The sequence below is a fragment of the Zosterops lateralis genome (assembly GCF_965231275.1).
Source record: "Zosterops lateralis genome assembly, chromosome: 6".
In the NCBI taxonomy this organism is placed as follows: Eukaryota; Metazoa; Chordata; class Aves; order Passeriformes; family Zosteropidae; genus Zosterops; species Zosterops lateralis.
In genome coordinates, this window is record NC_139761.1 from 37,168,441 (window position 1) to 37,194,389 (window position 25,949).

The following is a 25,949-nucleotide window of genomic DNA, read 5'->3' on the forward strand; positions in this document are numbered from 1 at the left end:
CTAGGTCTTAACAACTATATTGCTTTCTTTTTTTCTTTTCCTGAACTAGAGGTTATTCCTGCTGCTGAATACTCAGCAGAGCACTTAAAAACGGATAATGTCCCACAAAGAGGATGATTTACCTACATTCTCTCTGTGAGGTGGCACTGCTTAGTGTCCACTCTGTTTAGATGTCAGAGAGAGGCAGGACTTCATGGCACACTTGTCAAAGAGCTGACCAGCTGCAAGACTAGAACCAACAACTCCTGTTTGCTCACCCTGGCAGAAAATTCACTGTTAACTCACTGGCAGATAAAATTGTTTCCTTTTGCTCCTCTCCACTTGAGAGGAGCACATTCATCACATACCCAAGTGTACCAGTACAACACTATACATTGATGTAGCTCAGGAATTGTGAAGGTGGTATGAATAACTCGAACAATTTAAGTTGTAGAATGTATGTGATAATATAAAAATAATATTAGTTAATTAACACATTATGACAACGCAAACTCCATAAGTAAATTGTTTGAGAAGGATTTGAATTATCTTTGTTTAGGTGGTCCATCAAAGATATGATTGCAACCTAGTGAGGCTTTTCAGCTGTGCTGTCAGTGCAAAGGCTAGAGGAACCAGAGATCAGTTTCTTTGCATAGAGTTTATCTAAAAAAGACATTCTGAAATTTAGCATAGGCAAGGGCCATTTTAATGTTAAGAGGCAATGTTCTTGTATGTCTCAGGTTTCTCCAAGTCTCCGGAACATGGAGGGTTTCCTAGAGAAGCGAGACCAGCTCCTTCCGCGAAGACAACAGGTAGAAATAAATGCCATCACTCTGAGTTATTTCATTATTCCTTGAGTTATAGTCCAGATCTGGTCTGACTTCTTCAGGATAAGCTCTTGCTGAAAAAGGAGCTCAGTAGTGTGGGTTTGCTTCAGCTATCCCTAAAATGCATGAGGAACTGTCCACTGGCTTTGGCAGTACCTCATCTCTCAGAGAAAGAGACAATGGAATTTTTGCCTGTCACCAGAATCACATGTCTACAGTTAATGGATTTATAAACCAGAGTTAGGCTGTATGAGCATGTTAATTACAGTTTCCTAATTATAAATAATATATCATCAATGGTTTCAATATATCAGCTGAATTGGGGGGAAAAAACCCAAATGAAACAACCAAAAAAAAACCCACAACAACCAAAAAAAACCACACCACAAAAAACCCTAAAGCTTCATGACCCTGTATGAGGTTGTGATAGTTTGTCAGCAGTAGAAGCCCTCCATCTCATGCTCCCAATATTTGTAATCTCTAGCTGTGCTAGAACAGAATTAAGGTTCTGTTTATCTTTGAAGAATTGGTTTATTAAATATAGGTTTGAATGAAGCTGAAATCAAAATTCTTATCCTGAGAAATAATATCACTCCAAGTCAGTAGACTAATGATCATGACAGGCCAGGAAATTTTCTAATATTTTCTAATATTCACCACCACTCTGCAGACTCTGCAATGTTTGCTGGGTGTTTGGACATAAACACGTTGCCATGGATTATTTCCTCTGATTTTTTTAACTTGAAAGACTTCTTTTAAAAAGTGAATCTGGTAAGGACTTCATCTTCTGGAAGAGAAATTTAGTTTTCCTTCACTTCTGGGCACACAGAATTTAGTGTTCAGAGATACTGAACTTCCATATTACCCAACAAGAAAACCTATGACTTACCTTCCTCAGAACTGTTTCCTTCCTTTTTGCTGAATGACCAAATTATCAACTTTATTCACTGGCATAACAAAATATGAATATAAGTTAAAGATCCTTCATCAAGAAGAGTCTCATAGCACTTGGCTAAGTTTCAGTGGTACATAGTTGGGGTTGGAAATAGCTGCTACTTTAGCACATTGTTCAGTAGGATTCCATTGGTGTTAGTTGAGTAAATGAAGAAGAATTCAGCAGCCACATTAGATAGTAAAAACACACTTGATAAAAGTAGTCTCTGTGCACCAGGCAGCGGCCAGTGTTCCAGCTAAGGAAAAACATGGAGTTTTAGCGACCAAAAATTAGACAGAACTTTAATTATTCACCTTCCATGATGTTGCTGATCACATGGTGTAGAGCTTGCTTGAACCAGGTTATGTCTTTGTTCAGTTCTGGCTCAGAGACCCTTTCTTGAACCACTCACATAGAAACTATAGCAGATTCTGTTTTTCTAAGAGATAACTATGACTGTGAGAACTTCTGTGATCATAATATCGACAGATCCTGGATTCCTGTGGAAGTTGCATGTGAAAGATTTCACTACTCTTATAAAATATATACTTCACAACTGAATTTTATTACCATCTCTATTCATGTAGCCACACTCAAGGTCTTGGAAATCCTTCTATGTAAAACTTGATGGATTAAAGCTTGATTTCTATAATGATGACGAAGAAGCAACTAAGGTAATTTGTTTTTTAAATCTTTTTAGCAAACTTTGTATGTACATATGTAAAAATTAATTTTAAAATGTCCCCCTTGGTTTGGGGCTGGGGTGATTTTCAAATGTCAGCAGAGTGAAAATTCAGCAATTATTCAACTGATACAACTAAAAACAGACTGATAAGCTTCCAGAAATTTTCAAAGATACTTCTTCTAAGGTGTATCTTTTCAAAGGATTGCCTTCAAGATAGAATGCAATCGTCCATGGTTCCCCTGTGGTTCATCCAATTCAGTGGTCCTAGAATTAAAGTTAGAAGCATAAAGAGATAGGCAGACTACACACCCGCAGGTTGGTATGGAATTGAATCCTACCAGAAAGGACACAGAAGACATTTTGTTTTAATTTTATCCCCCTTCAGAACGTATCCACAGTCCTGTCCCTCAACATTGCTGGTGCCAAATGTGAGAGGCTGGTGAATTACACCAGGAAAGAGAACGCCTTCATGCTGCGGTGAGTCTTACAGAGAAGGTCACAAATAAAACCTGGGCAGCTTCCTGCCCACAGTCACCTAAGGCTGCATGTTATTAGGAGGCATAACTGAAGTGTCTCACAAGCACAGAATGTATAGGGCAAAACTGACTAAAATTCACCTTTCTGTATCCTTATTTACAGGCTGAGTGATGGGGCAGAGTATTTCTTTGCAGCACCTTCTCAGGCACTGATGGAGGACTGGCTGCAATCACTACAGAATAATATAGGTATGTTCTCACTTCCTTCAAGAATGAGCTGTCCTTTTAGAAAGTGATGGCAAGAGAAAGAGAATGACAAGATGTCCTTAGTTTGGGGCATTTTGAGCCATCCTTTTTGCCTCTGTAAGAAAGCAATACACGTCACCTGCATCTTGTGATTTAGTTTCTGGCAAAGAAATGCTATCCAGAGTGACTTGCAAAGCTGAATGTCAGTTGTTCTGTGGCCAACATCGAATTATTCTCTGGTAGGGATATGGGGCTGTAATCATCCTTTTATTAAGGATCTGCTTGGGATTTGATCAACAGATTTTCTTCTGAATCTTGATCTCTTCTAGATATCTCTCTATGTAGTGGCTTACTGGGAAGGAAGCTATAGCATAATTCTAACTATGATGCTCAGAGGACTTCTAATGTTACTTTTTATTTGTTGGTTTTTTTGACTCTGTAGGACACGGTAACAGATCCCATGCTACAGTGATGGCACAAAGTTTCATTTCAAACACAGAGACCTCCCAGAAAAGATTGTGGGACTTTCCAGACAGGGACTCTGCTGAAAAACTAACCAGCAAAAGCTCACTCGTGAGGTATGGGCTCTGTGCTGCAAAGCTGAACAGATGTCAGTGCTGTTTGTGCTTGGGTTGCAGTCACCTACCAAGAGACTGCCCTGAGGTCTAAAAGTCCTGATCCTCTGTCACTAATGTCACAAAAATAATGTGGCCAGCGGGAGCAAGGCAGTCATTGTGCCTCTGTACTTGGCACTGGTGAGGCAACACCTCTAGTGCTGTGTTCAGTTGTGAATCACTCACTTCAAGAAAACTGGAGTGTGTCCAGAGAAGAGCAATGAAGCTGGAGAAGGGTCTGGAGAACAGACCCTACCAGGAGATCCTACCTGGAGAGGCTGAGGATGCTGGGGTTGTTGAGACTGGGGAAGGGAGGCTCAGGGGAGACACAGACAAGGAAAACACAGCCACAGCCAAATTCAGAAACTGGTCTGTTTAAATCAATTTTCTTTGCATTTGGAGTCTGTACAAATCTTACAGGCTATGATGTGAAATCCTAGTCTCACGGGCAGACTTTTGCTGCTGAGGTGGACACCTAATGAGTCCTTACATATATAGACTAGAACACCTCTAGATTATACCTGATTTTCTGATGTTGCATTTTTTTGGTAGGAGAACACCTTCTTTCAAAATCAAACCAGAGAGAGAGTCTGCAGAATTTTCCAGAGATTTTAAGGAAGATGGACCTACAGTGACACGAGCCTCAATCACCACCCGAAGCCTAGAAGAAAGTGGAAATAAACCAAAACTGCTTCCATCTCTACTAAAAGGAGGAAGAGAAAAATGACATTTGCCTCAATGAATTCCAGATAATTATAACTTAACTCAGGCCTCTGGAAATGTATTAATATGTTTTAAATTAATCACTTCCCTCTGAACCTTTAAGATTATGTATTTAATCTCATAAAATCTTTAAATATAATTAAACAGGATTGCATCTGGTATACTTCTGCGGGTACAACAACTTTGTCATTTGCCATTATCACCCAAGTGTTATCTATGCCAAGGTACTATACCAAAGGGCAGGGGGACCTTCAAGTCAGACTGCACAAGTGAAATCATTCTGTGAGACAGGAATGGGGAGCAGTGAGCAGAGCTTGAGGTGCAAGCTGTGAGTTAACTACAGCCATGTGCAAGTAGATTTGCAGATATCAACAGAAGAGATTTAAGAGGCTTGGGTGGTCTGTGCAGCCAAAGGAAATGTTATACACTTCCTACAGCGCTTTGTGGTCTCCACAATCTTTACTTTTTACAACACGTTAACCAACAATTCTCTATTTGTCAGTTCTTTCTGGATGAAGCTACCAGAAAAAAAAGTCCCGCAGTGTTACTCATTTTAATGGAATCTGAAACTTAAATAAGGCATGAACAATCAGTGTTTCAGTGTAAAAGGAGAAGAAAAGTAGGATAGTAAGGAGGAACTCCAGTCCCCAGACAGCAAGCTTCACATGCTAAGGTATGGTGTAATCATGGGGAAGAATATATATTTTTCCCCCTATTTATCTCTGTTTCTGAGACAAAGAAAAGTTACCTAGCATGAAGCTGGAGACAAATGGCTTTTTTTTCCCCCAGGACAGTGTAGTGGCTGCAGCACTTCCCTGACAGCTGGAAGCTAAAACTTCAAGACCTTAACTCCTCTCAAAAGGACTTCAGCCCTTTTTATGCAGTCTGAAGCATCACTCTTGCTCTCTGCTTGCAGCCCTCTCCTCTGCACTTCCCCTACTACTTCTCAGTGGTAGGGGAAGGGAGCACTTTACACCAAGTTTATATAAATACTTTATTGGCAAGTGCAACATCTAGACTTTAAATTTGTGTTCAGTCTGATTCAGATCAGTCACAGGCATCCAACAGGTGAGCTAATAATTTCATTTTTTTGGCTAATCCATCTCTCTCCTCTGTTTACCCCAGCTGGAGCTGCTGCCTGTCATGAAAAACAAAACCCCCAGCACATAAAAGTAATGGGAAACTGATGCATTTCATTATTATTGATCATTTTTAACTGATTTTAAATAAACAAAACCAAAACAAAACTAGCTTTAGTATTTTAAACTTACTGTTTAATTGAACAAAGATGTGCCTTGGCTGTGGCACAGTACAGCTGCCCCCTCATCCCATCTTTTGCCATTTTGCTGAAGAGGGTTTTACCTCAGGAAGTAGACTTTGTTCCAGGCTCTACATACCTTTGTAAACCAGAAGATCTTCTCTATTCAATCTTGAAACCAGTGAATGCCCTGTGAAGTTCTCAGCAGGCATTTAGCATAAATGGCATTTATACACCTGGAAAAAACCTTGTCTTGTGTTTAAGTGCATAAAGACTTTCATGGGTCTGGCACTCTTTTGCAATATTTTATTTTAAATTAATTTTAATATTATTAAATAGGTAAAAGACACAAGCAAGCAATTTCTATGAAGAGCAGCTAATAGTTATAGGAACAGTCTCATTTTCTTTGTGTTTGGCAGCAGATAGCAAGCTCTGTGTTTGTGGGTTTTTTCCAGCAAAATGTTCATCAGAGAGCAGTGATCTGGAGTGCATTTTGGATGCGGTTTTTGGCAGGGATGCATTCATCTTCAGTGTTAAGCAAACACAACACCAGACCAGCAAGCCCTGGTTTAGAAGTACGGCATGTTCCTTTTTTTGGTGAGATCCACAGAGGCAGCTTTCTCCTGGAAGCATCTACTTTGGTTTGCATGCACTCTTTTCAGTCACAGCACAACTTATGGTACTAGGCCAGGCAAGAATGGTGCCAAGGGAAAATAATAATAATAATAGTAATAATAATAATAGTAATAAAAAATAAAATAAAAAAATAAAATAAAATAAAAACCAAAAAAAAACCAAAAAAAAAACCAAAAAAAAAAAAAAAAAAAAAAACCCAAACAAAAAAAACACCCACCACAGCCTCTGAAGAATAACCACACAAAATTTCAGAGGCCTTTAGAGTCCAGGTTTACCCTAAAGGGAACAAGGACCAGTCCTGAGCACGGGCCACTGATCAGCCTTATGTCACTGAAACTACGCCTTATATTTCTGTGGTTTTGGGGTACTGCAAATCAACATGCTCTGTACCAGATTTCAGGAGAGCTTTGAGAGACAACCTGTGCCAGCCACCACCTCACACAAGCCACACAGATAAGACTGTGCAAGGTGTAGGTCCCTGCAGAGTTCTTCAGCAGCCTCTGTCCTCACAAATGCCTCTCCAGGTCCTCCTGCTACACCATCAAGCCAGCAACTCACTCCTTCAATGTCATGGAATCATAGAATCATTTAGGTTGGAAAAGACCTCTACAACCATCCAGTCCAAATGTGAACTCTGCACGGCCACGTCCACCACTAAACTGTGTTCCCATGTGCCACACCCACATCATGTTACAAAAACAAACAGGCAACCAGAATGAAACACAGAGAAACTCTGATGGGCTCTTACATAATTTCAGGCTCTGAAATGCAAAAATATATTTTAAAAAGCCATTATCATTTAAGGCTACAGAGGCACCATATGGGACACCAGGGACATGAAGGAGCACATGCCTGTCTGTGCCTCTGGCTGCAAGATTAGACAGCAGCTCCCAAACTGGCTTTTTGTTGGCAACACCTCTGGTGACAGTTCTCCCAGTAGAGTGACACCACCTTCCCCACCCACAGCTCCCTCCCATCCTCCTTCACTCCCTTTGTAACAGGATTTAACAGTAATTCCCCAACAGCTGTGGGTTACCTGAAAACCTTGTACTCTTTCACATTTTACTGGCCCTTTCTATTTGTATTAGCACCAAACATGCCCCAATCATTAGTTTGTGGAGCATTTTTGTGGAGCATTTTGAGACCAAATTTTCTCAGTGTGGCTGAGCTGCCTCGCTGCTGGGCATGTGCTGCCAAGGTTCACAAGGGTTGCAGGTTGTTCTCTGTAGCCCATGAACACAACAGGGATATATTTTTGCAGCAGCAGAGCTTTCTAGGACCAGCCAGAGGAGCGTGGAAATGGTGCACATCTGACAGGTAGAAGAATTATAAAAGAAAGGCCTCACAAAACCAGGCCTGCTCTATTAAATTAATAGCTAGCCTGTCATCTCTTCTAAGAGTAGTTAAGCAATTTGCAAGTTCCTGTGCGAAAATCATCTTGGTATGAAAGGTTCATTAGCACAACACCATATTCTTGAGTTGAAAAAAAAGTGCATCTGTGTAAACAATAAGAACTGTCCCATGAGAACCCATAAAGGAAAAATGTAAACAATATGAATCGTAGCACATTTGCACAAGTCACCTTCTGACCAAAAAATGGAGTAGTAAGAAAACGACCAGCCAATAGGTGTTGCACACGAGGTCTGTGAAAACTGTATAAAATAAGTGATGTGAATAAAGAATTGGCTTTTCGCCCATGAAGAAAATGGAGTCTCAGCTAATTTATTACAATACACGCCTTCTGCACAGAGTCATGTGGGCTTGTATGTGCCACACAATACTGTGCCAGGATATGCTGCTCTCCTGTGTGAAGAGAACAGATCCAGCTGGATCAACTCTCAACTCAAAATGTCTCCTTATATTTTGTCTTGCAGCCAGTACCTGATTAGTTCTTAACTTTGCATGATCTGAATCCCAAAGTACAGTTGCATTCCAGCTGTTAAAACTCCTCAGTTCTGGATGGTATTCCTTAGCTCAGCAAATACAAGAAGCATTGCTGAGGCTTAGCCAATGCCATTGCAGCCATTGCATTGCAGCATTTGGTAGATGCAGACTTCAGGCAATCAAGTCTTTTGTAAATGCTCTCCCTTTGAGCTTCAATATTGCCTGTGTATACCAAAAAGACAGACCCTTCTTTCTCATTCTTCGTCTGATTTTGGATTTCAAGTACAACTAATTCTAGATCTCAAGTAACTTTCCAAAACAAAAAATATGTAAGATTTTCCTTGCAAGTCCTGATGAGTATGATGCACTTGGAATAAATAATCCAGAAGCAGATCCAAATCCTTCAGTGTGAGGAAGTCTGCAAACTTCTCTGACTTCTGTGAAGCTCTGTTTTATATTGCTTCCCTATCATCTTTTTAATGTAGTGGAGGGCTATAAAGATGTTCCAAGCTTCTAGCTCAAGGCAAAGTCTCTCACTGCATTCCCAAGCAAATGAAAACCAGCTGTCATTTTCCAAGTATTGTCCACCAGCAAGGAAGAAAATGCATGTCCTGTTTTTTTAAAATTTGTTCTCTATTTTATGTAGCACCTATTAAAAATACTTCGCCTGTGATGTTAGGGATAGAAGACTATAAAGGGAAAAATCTTCTGTGTGTGAAAATACAATGGCTCCGCACTCAGTGAGTTATGTTGTCCTACATTCAGTTTATATCTGTAAGGAGAACCAGCTTATGTCTCAGTCACGATCATTGAATTAAATGTATTTGAGTCTATGGTAATTATTCCTATCAAGCTTCTGCTATGAAAAAGTTGTTTCAGTCAGGCTTTCAACATTTTAATCCATAAAGGCACTGCTGACATAAATCAATATGATCACTTGATTTATGCAGAATTTTTCCTCCAGCCAGTGCTCAAAAGAACTGTACTCACTCACTGCTGCTACTGCCCTCTCTCTTGAAATGTAACTGCCCTCTTTGTGGCAGTCTGGAGCTGCGTTTCTGTGCCAAATTCTTGCAGGGGAATGGAAAAAAGGAGTAAATTCTAAATCAGCAAGGGGAGTCAGCCAGACAGAATGCAATTGTCCACACTGCAGTTTGGCTGCTGTTCACATATATATGCCTGACTTCAAAGCTGAGCCCACCAATTCAGTGCAAATTCTAGCTGCTCAGCCTGTCTGAAAATCTGGACATCACTGAATGCAAATGGCCAGGACTTGGTCTGTAATGAAGTATTGAAAGGACACTGACAATGGGCTCAGGGTTGAAGGGACAGGCTCATACAAAGAACTATCACCACCACCATATACTGTAACATGAAGGAGGATCCTGGGAGGTCTCTGCTAACCAGGACCCTAATTTCTAAACCAGTAAGACCATATTGTGAGGCTCTTGTGGGCTGAAAATGTGGGGGAAGGAGATAAAATAAACCCTTTTGAAAGCTAGGAGCCTGAACACGGGAAGGTGAGAAATGTACACGTTTCCTCGGTTTTCTGCAAATAATGAACACTGTGATGTGTTGTAATATGACTGTCATGTGTTGCAATGTGCTGCTATAGCCTTCAGTGGGGAACAGTGCAAAAACCCAGCCTAGGGGTATCCAGAGTAGCTGGAGAAATTCCCAGTCCTCCTGCTTCTCCTTCGTTCTACAGCACTCCTAATTGCCTGGAGAAGCCTGTCTTTGTTATTGAGGATGTTGTATTTGCTCAGGTTCACAAGTTTATCAAAATTTTCAGAGGAGTAGATTAGCCTAATGAGGTAGTATGGCGAGCAGTTGTTCTCCAGATTTACTTTGCCTTCTTCCATCTCTGAGTGATCACGCTTTACTCCTGCAGAGAAAGACAAAAGCGCCCACAGTGAGATGAATCTGGAGTACTATCACACAGTGCTGCAGGGGACTGATCTACTTGGCAGGACCCATTGCTAAAAACAGCCCCCAGGAAATACTGCAAACCTACTCCACAGTTTGAAAGAGCCATTCCTGGTCAATTTTCCCAGCTACTCCTCCTTCACCTCCTGCTGAAGCTCAGACCTGGAAATCCCTCAGTAGAGCTGGCACAAATTCTTATATTCCTCCTTGTCCTGCCCCTGCAGACATCATTCCTGGGCAGCACACCCATGGGTCCACATCCTTTCCCAAACCCTGTAAGTCTGACTCTCAGACAAAAAACACACACCTGGCACATTTTCAAAATCCATTATCTCCCTGGATTAGTGGTGACAAGTGCACGTCTGCCAGCTAGAGTGAGTGGACAGCCTAGTACATACAAGGAGGCCTTGTGATGCTAACCACACAGGACTGCCTGTTGCAGAATGCAAAGGGATCAGAGCATCCTACATCAGGCCCCAACCTGGCCTCAGGTTATGCCTCTTGGAATTGGCAACATCCATATTCCCTGTTATGTCAGTGCTTTTGCTTTGGCAAAAAAAGGACCACTTAAAAGGACCCCTTAATTAACTGCACCAAGGACTTTGGCAGTCTCATATTTACATTTCTACAAAATTTTCAGCTATACTTCTTTGCTGGTTCTTTTGCCCATCTCCTTGCAGTCTGAACCAAATATGCCCAAAACACTAATGTAATGTGAGATAACTATCAGCAGGGCTACAAACAGATGGCTGAGATATTATGACTTCAACCAGAACCTCATGAAAAAGACAATAGAATTGTGCTTGAGACTGCGGGTGTTAGTCTAACCAGGTGGTTTCTAAACAGGGTGCTAGGCACAGGCTACCGCTAGAAGTGGCTGAATTAAAAATATCCAATGTTGCTTCACTGAGCCTCACAATGCTCAGAGAGATGTATTATCTATGCTGTCCACATCCAGATAAAGCTGCATCTGCCTCAAGCACACAAAAGCACAGTCTGTAACTGCTGCACTGCAAAAGGGCATTTCACAAGCTGAGTCCTTTTAGAATTGAAATAGTTAAAAACAAGAAAAATAAGTATCCACATTCCACAAGATGTCTCTCATCCCCCTAGAAACAAAAAACTCCACTGTTAAACTTGAAATCCATGAAAGCAGGTTGCCAAGGAACCCCTCCACCAACCACCCACATCAGTTGCTGGTTGTCAGCTTGATTGATGAATCACCAACTGCTCAGAGATATGCAGGTGAGTGTCAAAGCTCACCAGTTTGGGCCTGGAACATAGAGGACTGGCAACAGCTTCTCTGCTCTGCAGCATCTCATCTATTTTTCATTCAGAGAGATTCCAAAATCTTCACCTGCTTTACCTGCCACCCACTGCTCAATGGCTGGATCTCACCACACATTGTCATATGGACCATTTCCAGATTCCACAGAACAAGCCTAGTTCCTTCTATGGAGTATCTCCTCTTTTCATCCACAGAGTTTTTAAATGCGATTTTCTTGATTTAGCTCTTATTGTACATATTCACTGAGCATCACTAGACATCCTTTACTTTTTGTAAAGTACCTTTACTTTTTGCTGCTGTTCCTACCCTTCCCAAATGCTCCCTCAGAGACTTCCATCTTGCTCTGGTCCCACTCAGGGCCCCAACAGAATTTTGGGTAAAGCTGGAATGAGCTTGCCCCAGACACTTCAGCAGAGGCAGCTGCACATCCCAGGCTGGCCTCACATATCTCTGCTCTGTCCCAGCTCCTACAAAGCATTAGATGGAGCCTCTCCCACCACAGCCACACATGCTCCCCCTGCCCACGTCCCTGTGCCCAAGCCTGCTGTCCCTCAAGGCTAGAAAGGAGGTTCCCTCTGCACCTGCACCTCCCTCTCCACCACAGGCAGCCTGTCTAGGGAAGGCACAGTTCCAGGGCCAACCCTGGGCCTGGATGGACCAAGGGCCAGCTGCTGCTGCTTTCCAGCCCACCAGCAGGTCCTTCAGGAGGCCCTTATCTCCTTGTTTCCAAGGGTCTCTGGACCTTTCTTTACTCTCCCTCTTCCCAGTGCCAGAAAAACTCCAGCACTTTGCACATCTCTCTTGGCAGGACATGGCATCAGGCACAGGTGAGGAAGACCTGCGGCTCTGCTGCAAGGGACAGTGACAGGAGCCCTCTGCCACAGGCAGGGCTGGAAGAGGCAGTGTGGCACTGAGCTGCCCAGGACAGTGTTCTCTGTGCTTTTCAAGTGGAGAGCAAGCAGCAGGAGTATGGAGGCTGCTCTTCTGCCTGCCATCAGCAGACATGTAACACATACCAGGGGTAGAGCACAGCACACAGTTCTGTTGATTGCATTTACCTGGCTCCTTGAATTCCTTAAAGGTGTCATTCACCAAGGGAAAATGGATTACTATAGGTGCTCTGGGGTCCTCTGCATCCGCAAATATATAACATTCCTTTGGGTTCTTCTCTTCTTCAGCACTCAGCTCCACTTTGGGGAATGGGATATTTTGTATCTTGCAATATTTGTATGTCATCTCTAATTGCTGTGGGCACAGAATGTCATGGAGTTAAAGCTCTAAGAAAAGAATCAGGAAATACTGTGGCATCTTAACTCATTCCCTAGAAACACTAGGAATTGAATGTATAGTCCAAAGTAGCTACAGTACAACCTTACTTTTGACGACCACTCAACATAAATCAGACAATGTCACTTATCACCCTATAATGTTTTTTTACAAGCCCAGATGAATGACCCAAAGTCACACTCAGAATTTGTCATGACAGACCAGGAGAGGTCATGTGCATGTCTCCGGCAAACAATTGTTACTGCAATTCCCTGAGGATTCTAGGAAGTATATCCTGTAATCCCCTACAGAAAAAAAGAGCCTTACAGTTTCTGTAGTTCCATTCTTGAAGGAAGTTTCATTCCTCCTTCAAGGTATGGTGATATATGATTAAGATTTAGATAGCTACTTACTTAAAAGTTTTAATAAGATGAGTTTTACTCTGCAAGTAGCAGAGTAAGGTAATCTTCTCACCTTGAACACTTGGCCCAAACCATAATCAAGGGATATAATGACATCTACATTCCTCTCTGGCTTGAAAAGTGCTGCACCACTGGTGTTGATGAAATAGCCAACATCTATCAGACAAAGATATTTCTGCAGTGGTGTCAGATTGTTAGGGAAACCGTCCAGCACAGTGTCTGAAAAACATTTTAATATAGTTAGTGATGCATTTTTAGGAAAGGTGGAACGAGTCATTCTGTCTGTTCTACATGCTAAGGGGAGGTCCTTGGTTACCCTCAAGACCAGGGTCACCTCCCTCCACAACATGAGCCCACAGACGACCTCAGGAGCATGCCCTTCAAACTGCACATCTGGACACACCTGGCCTGTTTCCACACTCTCCCATTGTGTGGGAAACACTTCCCACTCTCCACACTGAAAAAGGCAGGCCATGGGGCAGCCAGACAGAGGACAGGTGAGAGACAGAGTCCACTGACCTCGCAGCTGCTCTGGGGAGTCATTTTGCACAGAATACAAACTTCAACAGAATTTTTTTTTTCCCCTCTAAGAACTGGGAAAAATGCAAACAACAAAAACAATTTCACAGTGGAGCAGCACAACTAAAAAAATGCAATACATCATTGCACTTCTGCATTGCTCTTTTTTTGCTGTTACCTTCTCAGGGTTAGACTCTTCTCTCAGGTTGAAAAGTCTGATTTCAACTCACTTTCACTGATCTCATATAAACTATCTAAGCCATGCTGTAAAAAAGTACCACATCATGCACCCATCACCTACCAACAGCTTAAAATACTACTTGAATTAATTAAACCTCACATTTGTGCCAAAAGGGGATTCAACAAGTAAGTTGAAATCTAAAGCCAATTTCTGATAGCTAGACTCTCATTTGTCTGCTAGCAACCTCACCAGCTTGCCCTGTAGACAGCAAGTCCTTTACTGTTCCTCTAGTACACTTTCAGTTCCAGGGAACAGAGAACATTTTGCCATAGTTTTAAATATCAAAATAGTGGTTTAAAAGTGTTCCTCAAGTTAACAAATTGAGGTAGCAAAGCCCAGAGCAGAATATTTGAGGCTTAAATCATTGTGTTTAGGCATTTCAAGAAACTGTTGATCACGGAAATACTGTTGGTAAATTCCAGCATTTCAATTCATTCAATCACTCTGCTTCCTTGGCCTCTTTCTTTAGAGTTGATTTAAACCATGCAAAGTAAATCTAGCTTGTTCCATAGCCTGGAACGTTTCACACCAGCTTGAAGTAATAATTTATAATTTTTCCATTCCCTCACTGTCAAGTCTTTACAAAATGTGCTTATTTTAGCATTCAAGGCTGCTGAGAATTCACAGATTCAACTGTAATAAGAGACATTTGCTTGCAGTCCCTCACAGAAGAAACAGAGCATGCTTTTTAGTTTTTATTTGGCCCAGTGAACATTTTAAGATGAAATTCCATTACCCCTGGTTTTTTATCACAGAGATGGAACTTTGCAGCATTTATTCTTGGCTGCATATGTGAACTAGAAGTAGACATTTTTCTTGTAAGAATCCCTTCTTCCATCCCACATCCAAATAAATATTTTAAAGAAATCCTGTCTCAGAAATAACCCTGGAAGTATGAATGCCACTGTAAATGCATTACGCTAATTCCAGACTATTAGCTCAATTTCTCATCAGGAAAATTAGGCACTGAAAGTTTTGTTTTAATACATCAGATAACGTGAGCTGCAGGGAAGCCTTTAAAACAAAGCTCTATTCTCAAGACTTCATCTGCCACAATTCTCATTTCTGCTCACAGACTTGGCATGTCCTCTTACTCCTAGAGACAGATCCATGCCTGGGTTAGTTTGGTCTTATGCAGGTAACAAAAATAAGATGGAAAAACTTGCTAATTTTTCCCACTCCAGACTTTCGGTTTCCCTTTTCCCACTCTGGATTTCATGCCTTCCACATATTTTACTTTATTTGCAGAATATCTACCCTGACATAGTCATTAGTGTTCTTATGCACACTTACTCAAAATCCTCCTTGAAGTCTGCTTCTACTCATTTGTCTTTTGCAAAACTGTCAGCAAATAAAAGGACACTTATGTTTTTTTAACATTTACTGACTGACAATTTCATCCTTCATTCATATTCTGAAGCTACTTGCTTGCTCCTTCTCTCATCCACCCTTCCTATGCTACTTGTTTTTTCTCCTTCTTTCATTTGTTTTCTTAGAGCAGACCCGTTTAGGGCACAGACTGTTCACTTGCTGAACATTTTAATAGCAGAGAGCCTTAAAAGCACCACTGTCTCCTGCCGTTGTCAGTGAACTGCGCAGCAAGGGCAGAGAGGGACAAAACACATTGTAACTTGCCTAAAATGGGAGAGAAAATGCAACTTGCCAAAGAGAAGGGCTCAGAGAAGGCAGATTAACCTCAGTAATGTGGGGTCCTCCCACATCGCTACCTGTTCATGGAATAAATGAAAATGCTGGGAATACAGGAAGGTTTCTGATGCAGAAAACCTCAGCTCCATCACTCTGTTATCATTTCACAGATTGTTTCATAGGTTTTGAAGTAAAACTATTGCTGTTTACTCTGCCTGCCTACAAAGCAAAGGCCATAGAAAATCGCTCTTCAATCTATGCATCAAGTCTATGTATCTGTCTGTTTAACATTTGCAGTCTAAACCTATGTGATTTTAATTTTCTGTAGTTGGATTTTGGTATTTCTGTTCTGAGGGGTTAAAGAGAGGTCTCTGGATGGATACTTCATCAGGCAGAAACACCAGACATATGGGCAATCACATCCTTGCAACTAGTCCTTTCCTTCATCTGATCCACATAATAACCTGCTATTTTATGCTCGTGCTGTTACTTTTGTTTCTTGACCTCAAAAGATTCTGCCCTTCCTAAATCTTTTGACTAATGTACCTATGCAGAGTGACAAACTTCCTGTAGAAAAGCATTTCTTGACACAAATTACAGGTATCTTCTGGAAGTGAAAGAGCAGTCCATGCCCTAGCCCATTTTAACCTGTTACCCTAAAGAAACAAACACCATGATCATAGGTCCAGCTCAGCCGATTTCCAAACCCTAAAACAAATATGAGTTTTCCAAAGTCTTAGAAACAAAAATCTGAGATGTTACCTGCACAGTGCAGCTAACTCTTTGTTGCAGTTACCTTTCCATTCAATAAATTTTTTCTGATGGATATAATCCTTATGAAACTCTAAGCCTCTCAGGAAGTTATGTGACTTTCCCAGTAGTGGACGCTTGGTCATAATGTCCTGAAACATTTCATACAACTTTCCTGACAAACAAGATGGTGGCTCAATAACAGTAATGTCTTCCTCAGGAGAATGTTTTTCTGAAATAGAGAAGAAACCATGAAATACAGAAAAAAACAACAGAAATCTGCCCTCCCAGACACTTCTGCTGGCTAGCTGCCCTTGTTGTCTTCCTGGTGGTCCCTCAAATCCCTGTTTCTTGCAGGCTGCTAGAAAACATGTGCACATAACCCATGTCATTTACCAAAGAGGTACTTAGTTTTTTTTAAAGCAGACACAGCTTTTGTGTTTTACTCTTTCAAATAACATACTGGCTTTGTACTTTTGCCCACAAGTAAAAGCCAGCTTTCTCATCTGCAGTTACAGGCAGAGTCATTTAACAGACCATGAGGAAACTTTAAATGAAAAACATTTGTAGTAACATGAAGCATGCCTCTGGGGAAAAGAGAGAAGAGAAAAGAACATAGCAATCATTCTAATACAGATTAAAATCATGCTGGAAGATCCACAGTGAGGCAACATTTTAGAAACTTACCTATATCTACCATATCTTGGGACCATCTTTCCCAGAATTCATTTGAATTTGAGGACCAGTACAAGCCATCCAGCAAATTCCTAGTAAAGATGTTTGTCCAAAGACCTGCAAGTCAAACCACATGGGAAAAGTACTGCACTACCACGTTAACCACTGACTACTGCAAATATCCATGCTACACATTATTAGCCCACCCAACCTGACCCCATCATGACACAACTTAAGCAGCAGGTCTCACAGAGCTCAAACATAGTGGTGTAAGCACTTCAGTGCTCTTTTTTAGGAGGTAACTACACACAGAACATTCACTGCATAGTACAGAGTAACAAAGTGAGAGGTGTCACCCAAATGATGTTGTAGAAAGTTTCCTGTGTACCTGTGAGAGAAACTAGGTTTTGAAAGCATGGTGAAGCCATGTAAGCATAAAGGCATTTTTTAAACTGATTTATTATTTCAACTGATCTACGACTCATTTTTTCCTTCCAGGCACGTTTTGTTTCTCTGGAGTGCAGCTGGTTCAGGTTCAAAATAGAATTGACTCCATATATTAGTCTGTTTTTGGAAAAATAAGAATCATCCTTCCTCATTAAGTTCTATGCCAGGTACTTACATGAGGAACAAATTGAATCTCTAGCAGAGTCCACAGTGAGAGAAATATGGGCTTTTTTCTCCTCTACCCTTGTTTTTGGTATCAAAACTGAAACACTAATAAGGATTTAAAATATGCCTGGGACAGATGGCTCCTCTGACTAGCTGTTTTTTCCCTTTCTTTACCTTTGGTGGCAAAATGGTCAGTCAAAATAGTTGTTGGAGGTCAAAAGGCCTTCCTTATGAGCAGAGAAGATTAGTGACACCAGCCTCAAGCCATGAAGCTCAGGTAGCTCTTGCCATTATGCCTTGCTCTAGATGACATATTTCATTCTCAGCTCCTTCCAATTCTACCCCAGTAATGCTTTGTTTAGAAATATAGTTTTTGAAGTTGAAGAGTTGGAGACAGATCGGGGAAGGAATAAGCATTATTTCCTCAACTTGCCTCTTCCACCATCTTGTTTGGTTTAGACAAGAGAACAAGAAGCACACTGCCACTTTCCCAAATCTACCAGGTGAAAAGGAAGGATAGGAGGAAAGAAGATACACAAAGAGCAAAAGTGTAGGAAAGGGGTAAACAGCCCATTGATTTAAGATCTAAAATAGACATGCTGGCAAGGAGTGTTGTGCCTGTGGCTAATATCACACTTTCTACAATGCTGTGATTAACTCTACAGCACTGCTATGTCACCTTCCAGATAGCAGATCCGAGATTCTGGCAGCTTCTTCACTCGCCTTCCCATGAAGAACTCGCTGTCAAAATATTCTGAAGGAATGGAGACTCCATATTTTGGTATGGTCACTTCGTAAGGAGAGAAATCTGTCCACTCTAAAAAGAATTTACATGAGGCATGTTTGCTGCAATAAAACCCCAAAACCTTCCCAAGGATCTTGCTTATCTCAGCAGCTCTGTACTATTCACACATTTGTACTGCAAGCTGCACCGTCTACTTCCATACAAACTGAGAGATTATTTGCAACCAAAAGGAACCAGGTTTTTGTACTCAGCAAAGCTCTAACATTAGGTTCAAATGCTTAGATAGCTATTTCTGTATGAAGATTCTGGGATCACACTTGCCTCTCTAAATCAAGAGCGTACATGATATAACAAAGCAGCCTGAAGACACTAGAAATTATCACAGTGTGGCATGGATGTGCAGTTTCCTGGCTCAAGCTGCCCTGCATAGGCATTACAGTAGAACAGTAGCTATAAACATAAATAAGCATAAGGACTAATTGCTTTTCTTTCCAGTATCTACCGCTTTTAACACCTTTTGTTGGACATGGCCTGTGTCCATTCAAAGGATGTCTTATCACACCAACCACAGCAGTCATACTCCACTCCATTTCCATCCCCTCATCAGTGTCATATTTAGGAAGTGACAATTACATTTCACAGCACCCCTAGGAACTAAACAAGCATCAAAGCCATTTTATAGGTGTGGCAGGGAAAGATCAGATGATTTGCCCACACTCACTCAAAATGTCTGTTGCAAAAATAGAACTTTGCCACAGATTTTTAATTAATGTCCTGATTATGGCTGAGGATGTTATCCAGCAGATGTGCTCTTTCTAATCAACACCTAGCAGTTTGCAAAAAAGACAAACATTTTATTAAAAGATGAATACTGAATCAGGGAAAACAACTGAGTCAGGGCAAGCAACAGATGTATTCCCCTTTTTTTCTCCACACATACACACCTCCCTCCAAATCCTCTTTAACCCATACTCAGAATCAGAAGAAACTCCAGGAACACTTACCTCTAAATTTGAAAGTACCAAACTTCTCCTCTTTCACATTGAGGACTGCATAGAAAGGCAGTGGGTTTTGCCCATGCTCCAATGCCTTACGCTGGTCTGTGAGTTTGTACTTTCTTGGCTAATCAGTGACATAAAAAAAATCACAGTAAACCTCTGTAAGAGCATAACACTGGCACAATCTACCCAAGTAAAGATTTAAAGATTGATAACAGATATTTTACAACACAGAGGAATCTGTAAGTCACATTTTTGTAAGAGACCTTTTCCTTCACATTCCTGCACTTTCCTTCCTGGCTGCCTTTTGGGTACCTAGTAACTTCTTCATTAGAGTATCTATGTGCCTTGACTGCCTGCATCCCACAGATCCTTAGTAAAGCTGAGATAAATATTCACATGAGGACAGATTACTCTAACTTTTAAATGTCAAACTAGAAACAGACTTTAAAAATCTGACTTTTCAGGGAGGGTGGGGAGCAGGAATTCCTCAGTTGCTTCTAGAAGTTTGCCTACTGAAGTTGCTAGCTGTGAGGAACCCTAGGACAAAGGCACCTTCAAATTATTATCTATGCTGGAAAATCCTGGCTAGGGGATCCTCTGTCATAGTTTACAAACCACATTAGGATGCTTCAGTCTCTTTGGATTTGTTACACACATTACATCGTGCCCTCAAAGAGTAAAGCTCTAAAGAAAGTAAGTGGCTGCTTCCCAAATGTGTGGCAGGACCATGTACCTACCTGTCCATGTAAGAACATTTCCTGAACAAGTGACCACAAAGTTGTAAAAGATGGCACATGTCCTGCTTTTGCCCTTTCAGCAAGTTCCTTGTGGTAATACTTCAGATGGTCCATAGACATAAGGTTGAGTTTGCATTTTGTAACTTGCTCTTTTACTGCTTTAAGTGGCCCCTCCAGAGACTTCTGTGACCAGTCAGCATGCTCATACAGGTCTGCTAGGGTCCTAAGGAGCAGAAATGTTAGAAAATCACCCATTTATTTAGATTACTTTGGAAAATTGATACATTTATACAATCACTTTAATCAATGAAAGAGAATCAGTGAACCTAAACTGAAGTTATAATTGAGAGCCAACAGTAAGAGCTTCATGAGGGAACTATGTTCACTTGTTAACAATGTAAGTCTTTGAAAGAGATGCATCTCTCCCTGCGTGGAAAAGGAGTCACAGCCATTCCAAATCCAATCTCATTTTCTATACGCACCATGTTGAGCCAGAAGCCCCGGTGAGATAAGTTACACAGTCCAACAGATTTAGCTTCTGAAGAGCTAAGAGGTGGCCAAACATAGCCGACATCGCTCTGAGACCTCCGCCTGTTGCCATAACAGCTATTACTGGGACCTGTCCAAAACACAAGTATTATCCTCAGGAAGTCACCCCCTTGTTACTTGGAAAAGCCTAATTAACAGGTCTCAGAATTTCTTCAGCAGATTCATTGGAGGACAATGAATTATATCACCACTTAGCCAATCTTTACCAGTACCTTATTGATATTAACCTCCAGACACTCTTAACCTCAATGCTTGACTGAGTTTGAATTTTAACCTTCCTTCCTACCTTTGCTGTCTATAATTGGAATTGCAATGATTAAGAATAGATAATGATGTGATTTTATTATAAACAACAACAAATTGCAATAAATGCAATTAAAATGGTTCGAGGAAGTTTTTTGAACTCTGCTGATTCTTTGGACAGCATTAATTTAACAAACATCATTCCAGTAAGAAAATAAGTTTTCCCTTAAAAAGTCACCCTGGATCTTGGCAACAAAACATACTTCAGCTTGTTATAAAATGTTCTTTCTTCACCACAAAAGATTTTACTTTTTGTAAGAAGTGTTCTGAGAATGAAGAAAGAAAAAAGTAAGCCTGAAGAAGTGACATTACACTGATTTAATATTTATGTGAGGTTAACTTCCAATACTCCTGTTTTCCTACTGGTTTGGGTTGCCTGACTAGGCTGTATCTAGCACAATGCTTCATATCTTGCTGACTTGCAGCACCATACTGTTGGAAACTGTCTAAAGAGTGGTATTACTACATCCTTAGTAATTTGGCTCATTGAAAAGATTGGAGGGATGAATATTTGAGCTGAAATTTTACATGAGTATGGAGTATGCCACACTGAAAGCTTCTGTTCTGCTGCCATTCAAATCAATGGGCTTGTTATCAATATGCAAATATTACTAGAAATTTTGAAGGAAGTTTGCTAATACTAATTCAATAGACCCCCACCCCATGCTTGGATTCCAAAGCACAGAACCTCATGTCCATGTAGATCTCTTTCCAGATGAAGAACCCTTTTCAGGGCACCAGCAACGACTCTCTTCCTCTTATGCAGGAACTCTTGCTCTCCTTGGCACAGATCATACCCTAAGCGCACATCTAGTTTTTCTTTGCTGAAACATAAATAAATCCAGAGGCACAGGGCTGGTGTTTAAAATGCATATGGATCTATTTTCAGCAACTGCAATCTAATGAATTAAAAAACCTCCTGATTCCTTGTTCTGATTTATAAAGAAATGTATATTTCATTTGCAAAGAAATCGCCTTCTTTGCTTCTACATGGTCTTTTTATTGTTTCAGTGTAACATTTACTCTCAGCTAAGGATAATAAACATGAAAAACAAAGAAGGGCTTCCATGACTTTCAGTAGCTTTGTAAGCTGAATCCTTTCTATTTCTGCTTCATATGATTTCTGAGCAAAGGATGAATAAAACCTAACAAAGTCTTCCATGGGCATTTGTACTGCAGATTTATACAGAAACTGTACAGTGAAAAAGATATTAAAATATTTTTTGTTTGTTTTTATCTGACACATTATTTTACAATGCAACATTTTGTCTTCCCTGATTTATACTTCTTTCTCTTGAGATTACCAGAGCCACAAGTGCGTTTTCTTAAGAGAACATGTGTCATTCAGGTAATGTATGGACTCTGATGTTTTGTTATTTTAAATTCTCTTTTCCCTCTGCCTTCTTCTTATGCCCTTTTTGAAGAAGCCTCCAGTCTTAGTCTTTGGTTCTTTGATGCAAAGGACATTCAGTGACTAAGTCCCTCACTATTTGAAACTCTCATAATTTTTTTGCATCTTGGTGGGACTCCTTTGCCCCAAGGACATTAACTTTGAACTGTTGTAGGGACTCTTTAATGATGACTTAAATATTGCTACATTTTGCCCCCAGTTTTGTGTATTCCTTACATCTAAATAAAGGATACTCTATTCTAGATTTCACAGATCAAAGAGCAATAAAACCTTTAGAGAAAAAAACCAAATCAGTCATCTTACCAATCATTTAGTTGGAGGTACAACTCTAGTGGCACATTCTGTAAACAAAGAGACAAGAGCAGGAACATGAATAGTGGGAAAAAGAGTTTTGAATCCAGATTTTCAGTGCCTTCTGAAAAGTCCCACCACTGCCACCATGCATACTTTTTGGTTGTTGTTTTGGGGATTTTTTTTAAATATTAATATGTTAAATAGTGAGGGTTATTCTACTCTTCTTTCCAGACAGAAATTACAAAACACTTACATGTCTTACAGGAAGGGTTACTTTCACTTTATGTCCAACAGGGAGAAATTTCAGTGGTATTGTTAAGGTGTCACTTAAATTGCTGTTGTCGTCTTCCTTATCAGAAACGTTCTATACAAAACAAAACAGAACAGAAACAATGCAGTTCTTTGCTGTTTTGATCACACTGGAAGTAAGCAAGCAGTATGAACAGTAGCACTGTGTAGTGCCTGTTACCTGCAGTCTGACTTTTAGAACTGGTTCCCAAGCCTTCACACAATGGAAGTAGAAAGTATTGGTGTCCTCTGTCGTCTTCTGTATTTTCTCATGAGATGCAGGCACCGTAAGCACAAGATTTTTACCCTCTAGTAAAAAACCAGGTTTGTTTAGAGAACAATACTGCTGTTCAGGCAAAAGAGCTAACAAAGCTGGCAAACTTTCTGCTGGAGTAATTTTGTGTGGTAGCTCCTCTTTTAAGCTACCCCATTGGCAACTCTTCTACAGCACACGACCTGGTATGCCTGCTTTTACTCCCAAAGCTCAGAATGCTCCCAGAGTTAGCACTCTTACTTCTACCAGAAAAGTCTACTGTGTCCAAATTTGATAGCTCCAAGGAAAAGACACAGAGATCAGTTCAGGGCAGTTCAGAGCATTTCAATGCATTGCTTTTTATTATTTAGATCATATGTCACTACCTATATATAATTTAGAACATTCTTAATTGTCTCTGTACTGTAAAATGACTCCAGTCTGGGTCTGAATGACTATTATAGGGTTGGTTTGGTCATGTCCTCAGTTCACAGAGAAATTGCCATACCTTTCAAGTATTTCCTGCTTTCATTAATGTCCACCTGCACTTCCAAGCAGCAAACCTCACGGGACTGTAAAAGACAGGAATAGAAAAGGGTAAAGGAAGCAAATAACACATCTACTGCAAATAATGAAACATCATGCAGACAACCACCACCTATAATACAGAGTCAGCTGAACCAGTCTCAGTGCTGGGAGCAATCCAAGAGAAAATTCAGAGCTCATTATTCCAGGACAGTAGCTCAAGTTGCACTGCTTCAGAGTGTCAATACAGTGGTGCGCTGTCAGAGATTGTTAACACATTCAAATTATCCCCAAATCAGGAAACTCTGTACAAAACACTGGTGCCCAAACACATGTATCTAATAATTATTTAGGAAGGGTGAGGGAAAATACCTGATGATGAGCTTCTGTGTATTGTGGCAGTGATTAGTCTACAAAGCATCTTCTTATTGGCCCTGACATAGAGAAATCATGGGAAATCATTCCACCCTACCCTCCACCTGAATCACTCCAGTTCACCTCATGCCAGGACAGTTTTTCAAGTCATTTCAGGAACAATGCATGCCAATCATTGCAACTCTTATGCCTCACACAGAAAATGAGGGGGAAAGAATAGAATAGGTGTTATTTTGCCTCAGGGGTATCAAGGGCTAGCATCTGGGAACCATGCACAGGCTTGGAGTTGGAATGAAGTACTTGGTACTCCTTAGCTGCTGGGCCAGCCTGAGGAGACAGGCAATGTACCACATGCTGACTAACACCAAAACAGGGCCCTGTGTTTCAACAACTAAAATAACTCTTTATTAAAAAATTCATTTCCCAAAAAAGCTGTTACATTAGATACCCTGCCAGTCATGAGCATACTGAGTACCTGCTATTGTCTTCCACAGACCTTTCATAACCTTTGCTTTTCCTGCCATGCTGTGTTAAGAGAAACACAATCAGTTTTCACTTTGAACACTGTTGCCCTGATCTTTTTCAGCCTTCTGATGTTTGCATTTTTGTACTGAAGTTTTCTCACAGATTTTCCAGCGATGTTATGGCAACTGTCATTCTTGTTTGGAAATGTTCTTGATATTTACACACTTCTCTGGAAGAAGGACATTTGATGGACTTCTAGGTTCACCAGAAGGGTCAAAGCAGGGTCAACCTCATTGCCCAATCCCTAATTAAATCCAAAAACTATATAAATCGAAATCCCCAAATAAACATCCTTCTTTTTTGCCCTGGCACTGACTGTGTGAGTGTCCTTCTTTTCGTGTCCATCTAGTGACAGAACACCAATAAAGAGTAACAAACTATAGCTTGGCAACACATTGACATCCCTAACAGCCAAGGACTTCAAGAAATACAGCTTCTGTTTTTTATGGAGAGGGCAACAGCTGAGCTGTTACAAAAGGGCACTGTCCCATATCTCTGACTTTAAAATGCACACCATGCTCTTATCTATCATGGTAGGTTGTGTTCTCGCTATAAAATGGGGGGAAGAGGAGAGGATCAAAATGAAGCAGATGTCACCTGAAGATAAATTTTCATGTGAACCTTACCACTAGGACATCATTGGTAATGAGATGCTCTGGAGGGCCAGGACTGAAAAGACAAAAACAAGTAACAAACAAAAAAAGCTGTGAGAATAGCTGGATTATGGTGTGTTTTGTATAGTTTTTCAAATAGCAGTTATATGACCTTTCCTGCTTAAAACTGAATATAGGTAAGTTATCACAATTTATTTTCTAAAAGGCAAAATACATGATCCCCTAGTAAGCACGTGAACCAAAATACAGCAGCCAAACAAAAAGAAAGACAGGAAAGCTCATAAAAAAATACTAATGCTTAAAACTATGTGCTAAGTTACAGCAGAACAAAGGCATATTGGTGTATGTGGAATCATGTCCTGCTATTAAAAAATAACTATATGACTTGGGGAAAGCAAAGACTACTATTAATGTGTTCGGCAAACATTTATAAGGAAAGACATTTCTGACTAGTTCAAGTTATAATTTATGGCTGATCACAAATGAAGGGCAAATAAGAATTAGCCCCACTGTGCTATATGTATGACTGCAAAACACGGAGGTAAACAATAAAAAGTCTTTGTCCCAGATATTTTACCTTGTAAGACCTTAGTTTGTCACCGAATGGATGTGGTTATTTAATAATATGAGTAGAGTCTACTAACAGCATCTTTCACTAAGGCAAGTATTCCAACATCCCTATGTTACACACATTCATAAATGCTTTCATATACCTGAAAGG

General features: G+C 40.5%; 2 protein-coding genes across 3 annotated transcripts in view; one reads left to right on the plus strand and one right to left on the minus strand.

Annotated features, from left to right (window-relative positions):
* SPTBN5 (spectrin beta, non-erythrocytic 5) overlaps window positions 1-4,525 on the plus strand; it is an 89,996-nt gene extending 85,471 nt beyond the window's left edge. The window contains exons 62-67 of the mRNA XM_083864565.1: window positions 720-791; window positions 2,328-2,414; window positions 2,811-2,902; window positions 3,065-3,150; window positions 3,590-3,725; window positions 4,314-4,525. Of these exons, the coding sequence (XP_083720691.1) occupies window positions 720-791; window positions 2,328-2,414; window positions 2,811-2,902; window positions 3,065-3,150; window positions 3,590-3,725; window positions 4,314-4,488 (648 nt within the window). The 3' untranslated portion in view covers window positions 4,489-4,525. The remainder of the gene's footprint in view (window positions 1-719; window positions 792-2,327; window positions 2,415-2,810; window positions 2,903-3,064; window positions 3,151-3,589; window positions 3,726-4,313) is intronic.
* A 2,839-nt stretch (window positions 4,526-7,364) lies between these two features.
* The window catches only part of PLA2G4B (phospholipase A2 group IVB), a 30,524-nt gene continuing 11,939 nt past the window's right edge, over window positions 7,365-25,949 (minus strand). For both annotated transcript variants that reach the window (XM_083863740.1, XM_083863739.1), the window contains 15 exons: window positions 25,241-25,283; window positions 23,698-23,761; window positions 23,118-23,245; window positions 22,902-23,012; window positions 22,658-22,695; window positions 21,632-21,767; window positions 20,574-20,710; window positions 20,092-20,314; window positions 19,358-19,475; window positions 18,288-18,425; window positions 17,009-17,113; window positions 16,368-16,553; window positions 13,217-13,383; window positions 12,535-12,721; window positions 7,365-10,147 (listed from right to left, as the gene is read on the minus strand). In XM_083863740.1, coding sequence (XP_083719866.1) covers window positions 9,909-10,147; window positions 12,535-12,721; window positions 13,217-13,383; window positions 16,368-16,553; window positions 17,009-17,113; window positions 18,288-18,425; window positions 19,358-19,475; window positions 20,092-20,314; window positions 20,574-20,710; window positions 21,632-21,767; window positions 22,658-22,695; window positions 22,902-23,012; window positions 23,118-23,245; window positions 23,698-23,761; window positions 25,241-25,283 — 2,020 coding nt within the window. In that variant the 3' untranslated portion in view covers window positions 7,365-9,908. The remainder of the gene's footprint in view (window positions 10,148-12,534; window positions 12,722-13,216; window positions 13,384-16,367; window positions 16,554-17,008; window positions 17,114-18,287; window positions 18,426-19,357; window positions 19,476-20,091; window positions 20,315-20,573; window positions 20,711-21,631; window positions 21,768-22,657; window positions 22,696-22,901; window positions 23,013-23,117; window positions 23,246-23,697; window positions 23,762-25,240; window positions 25,284-25,949) is intronic.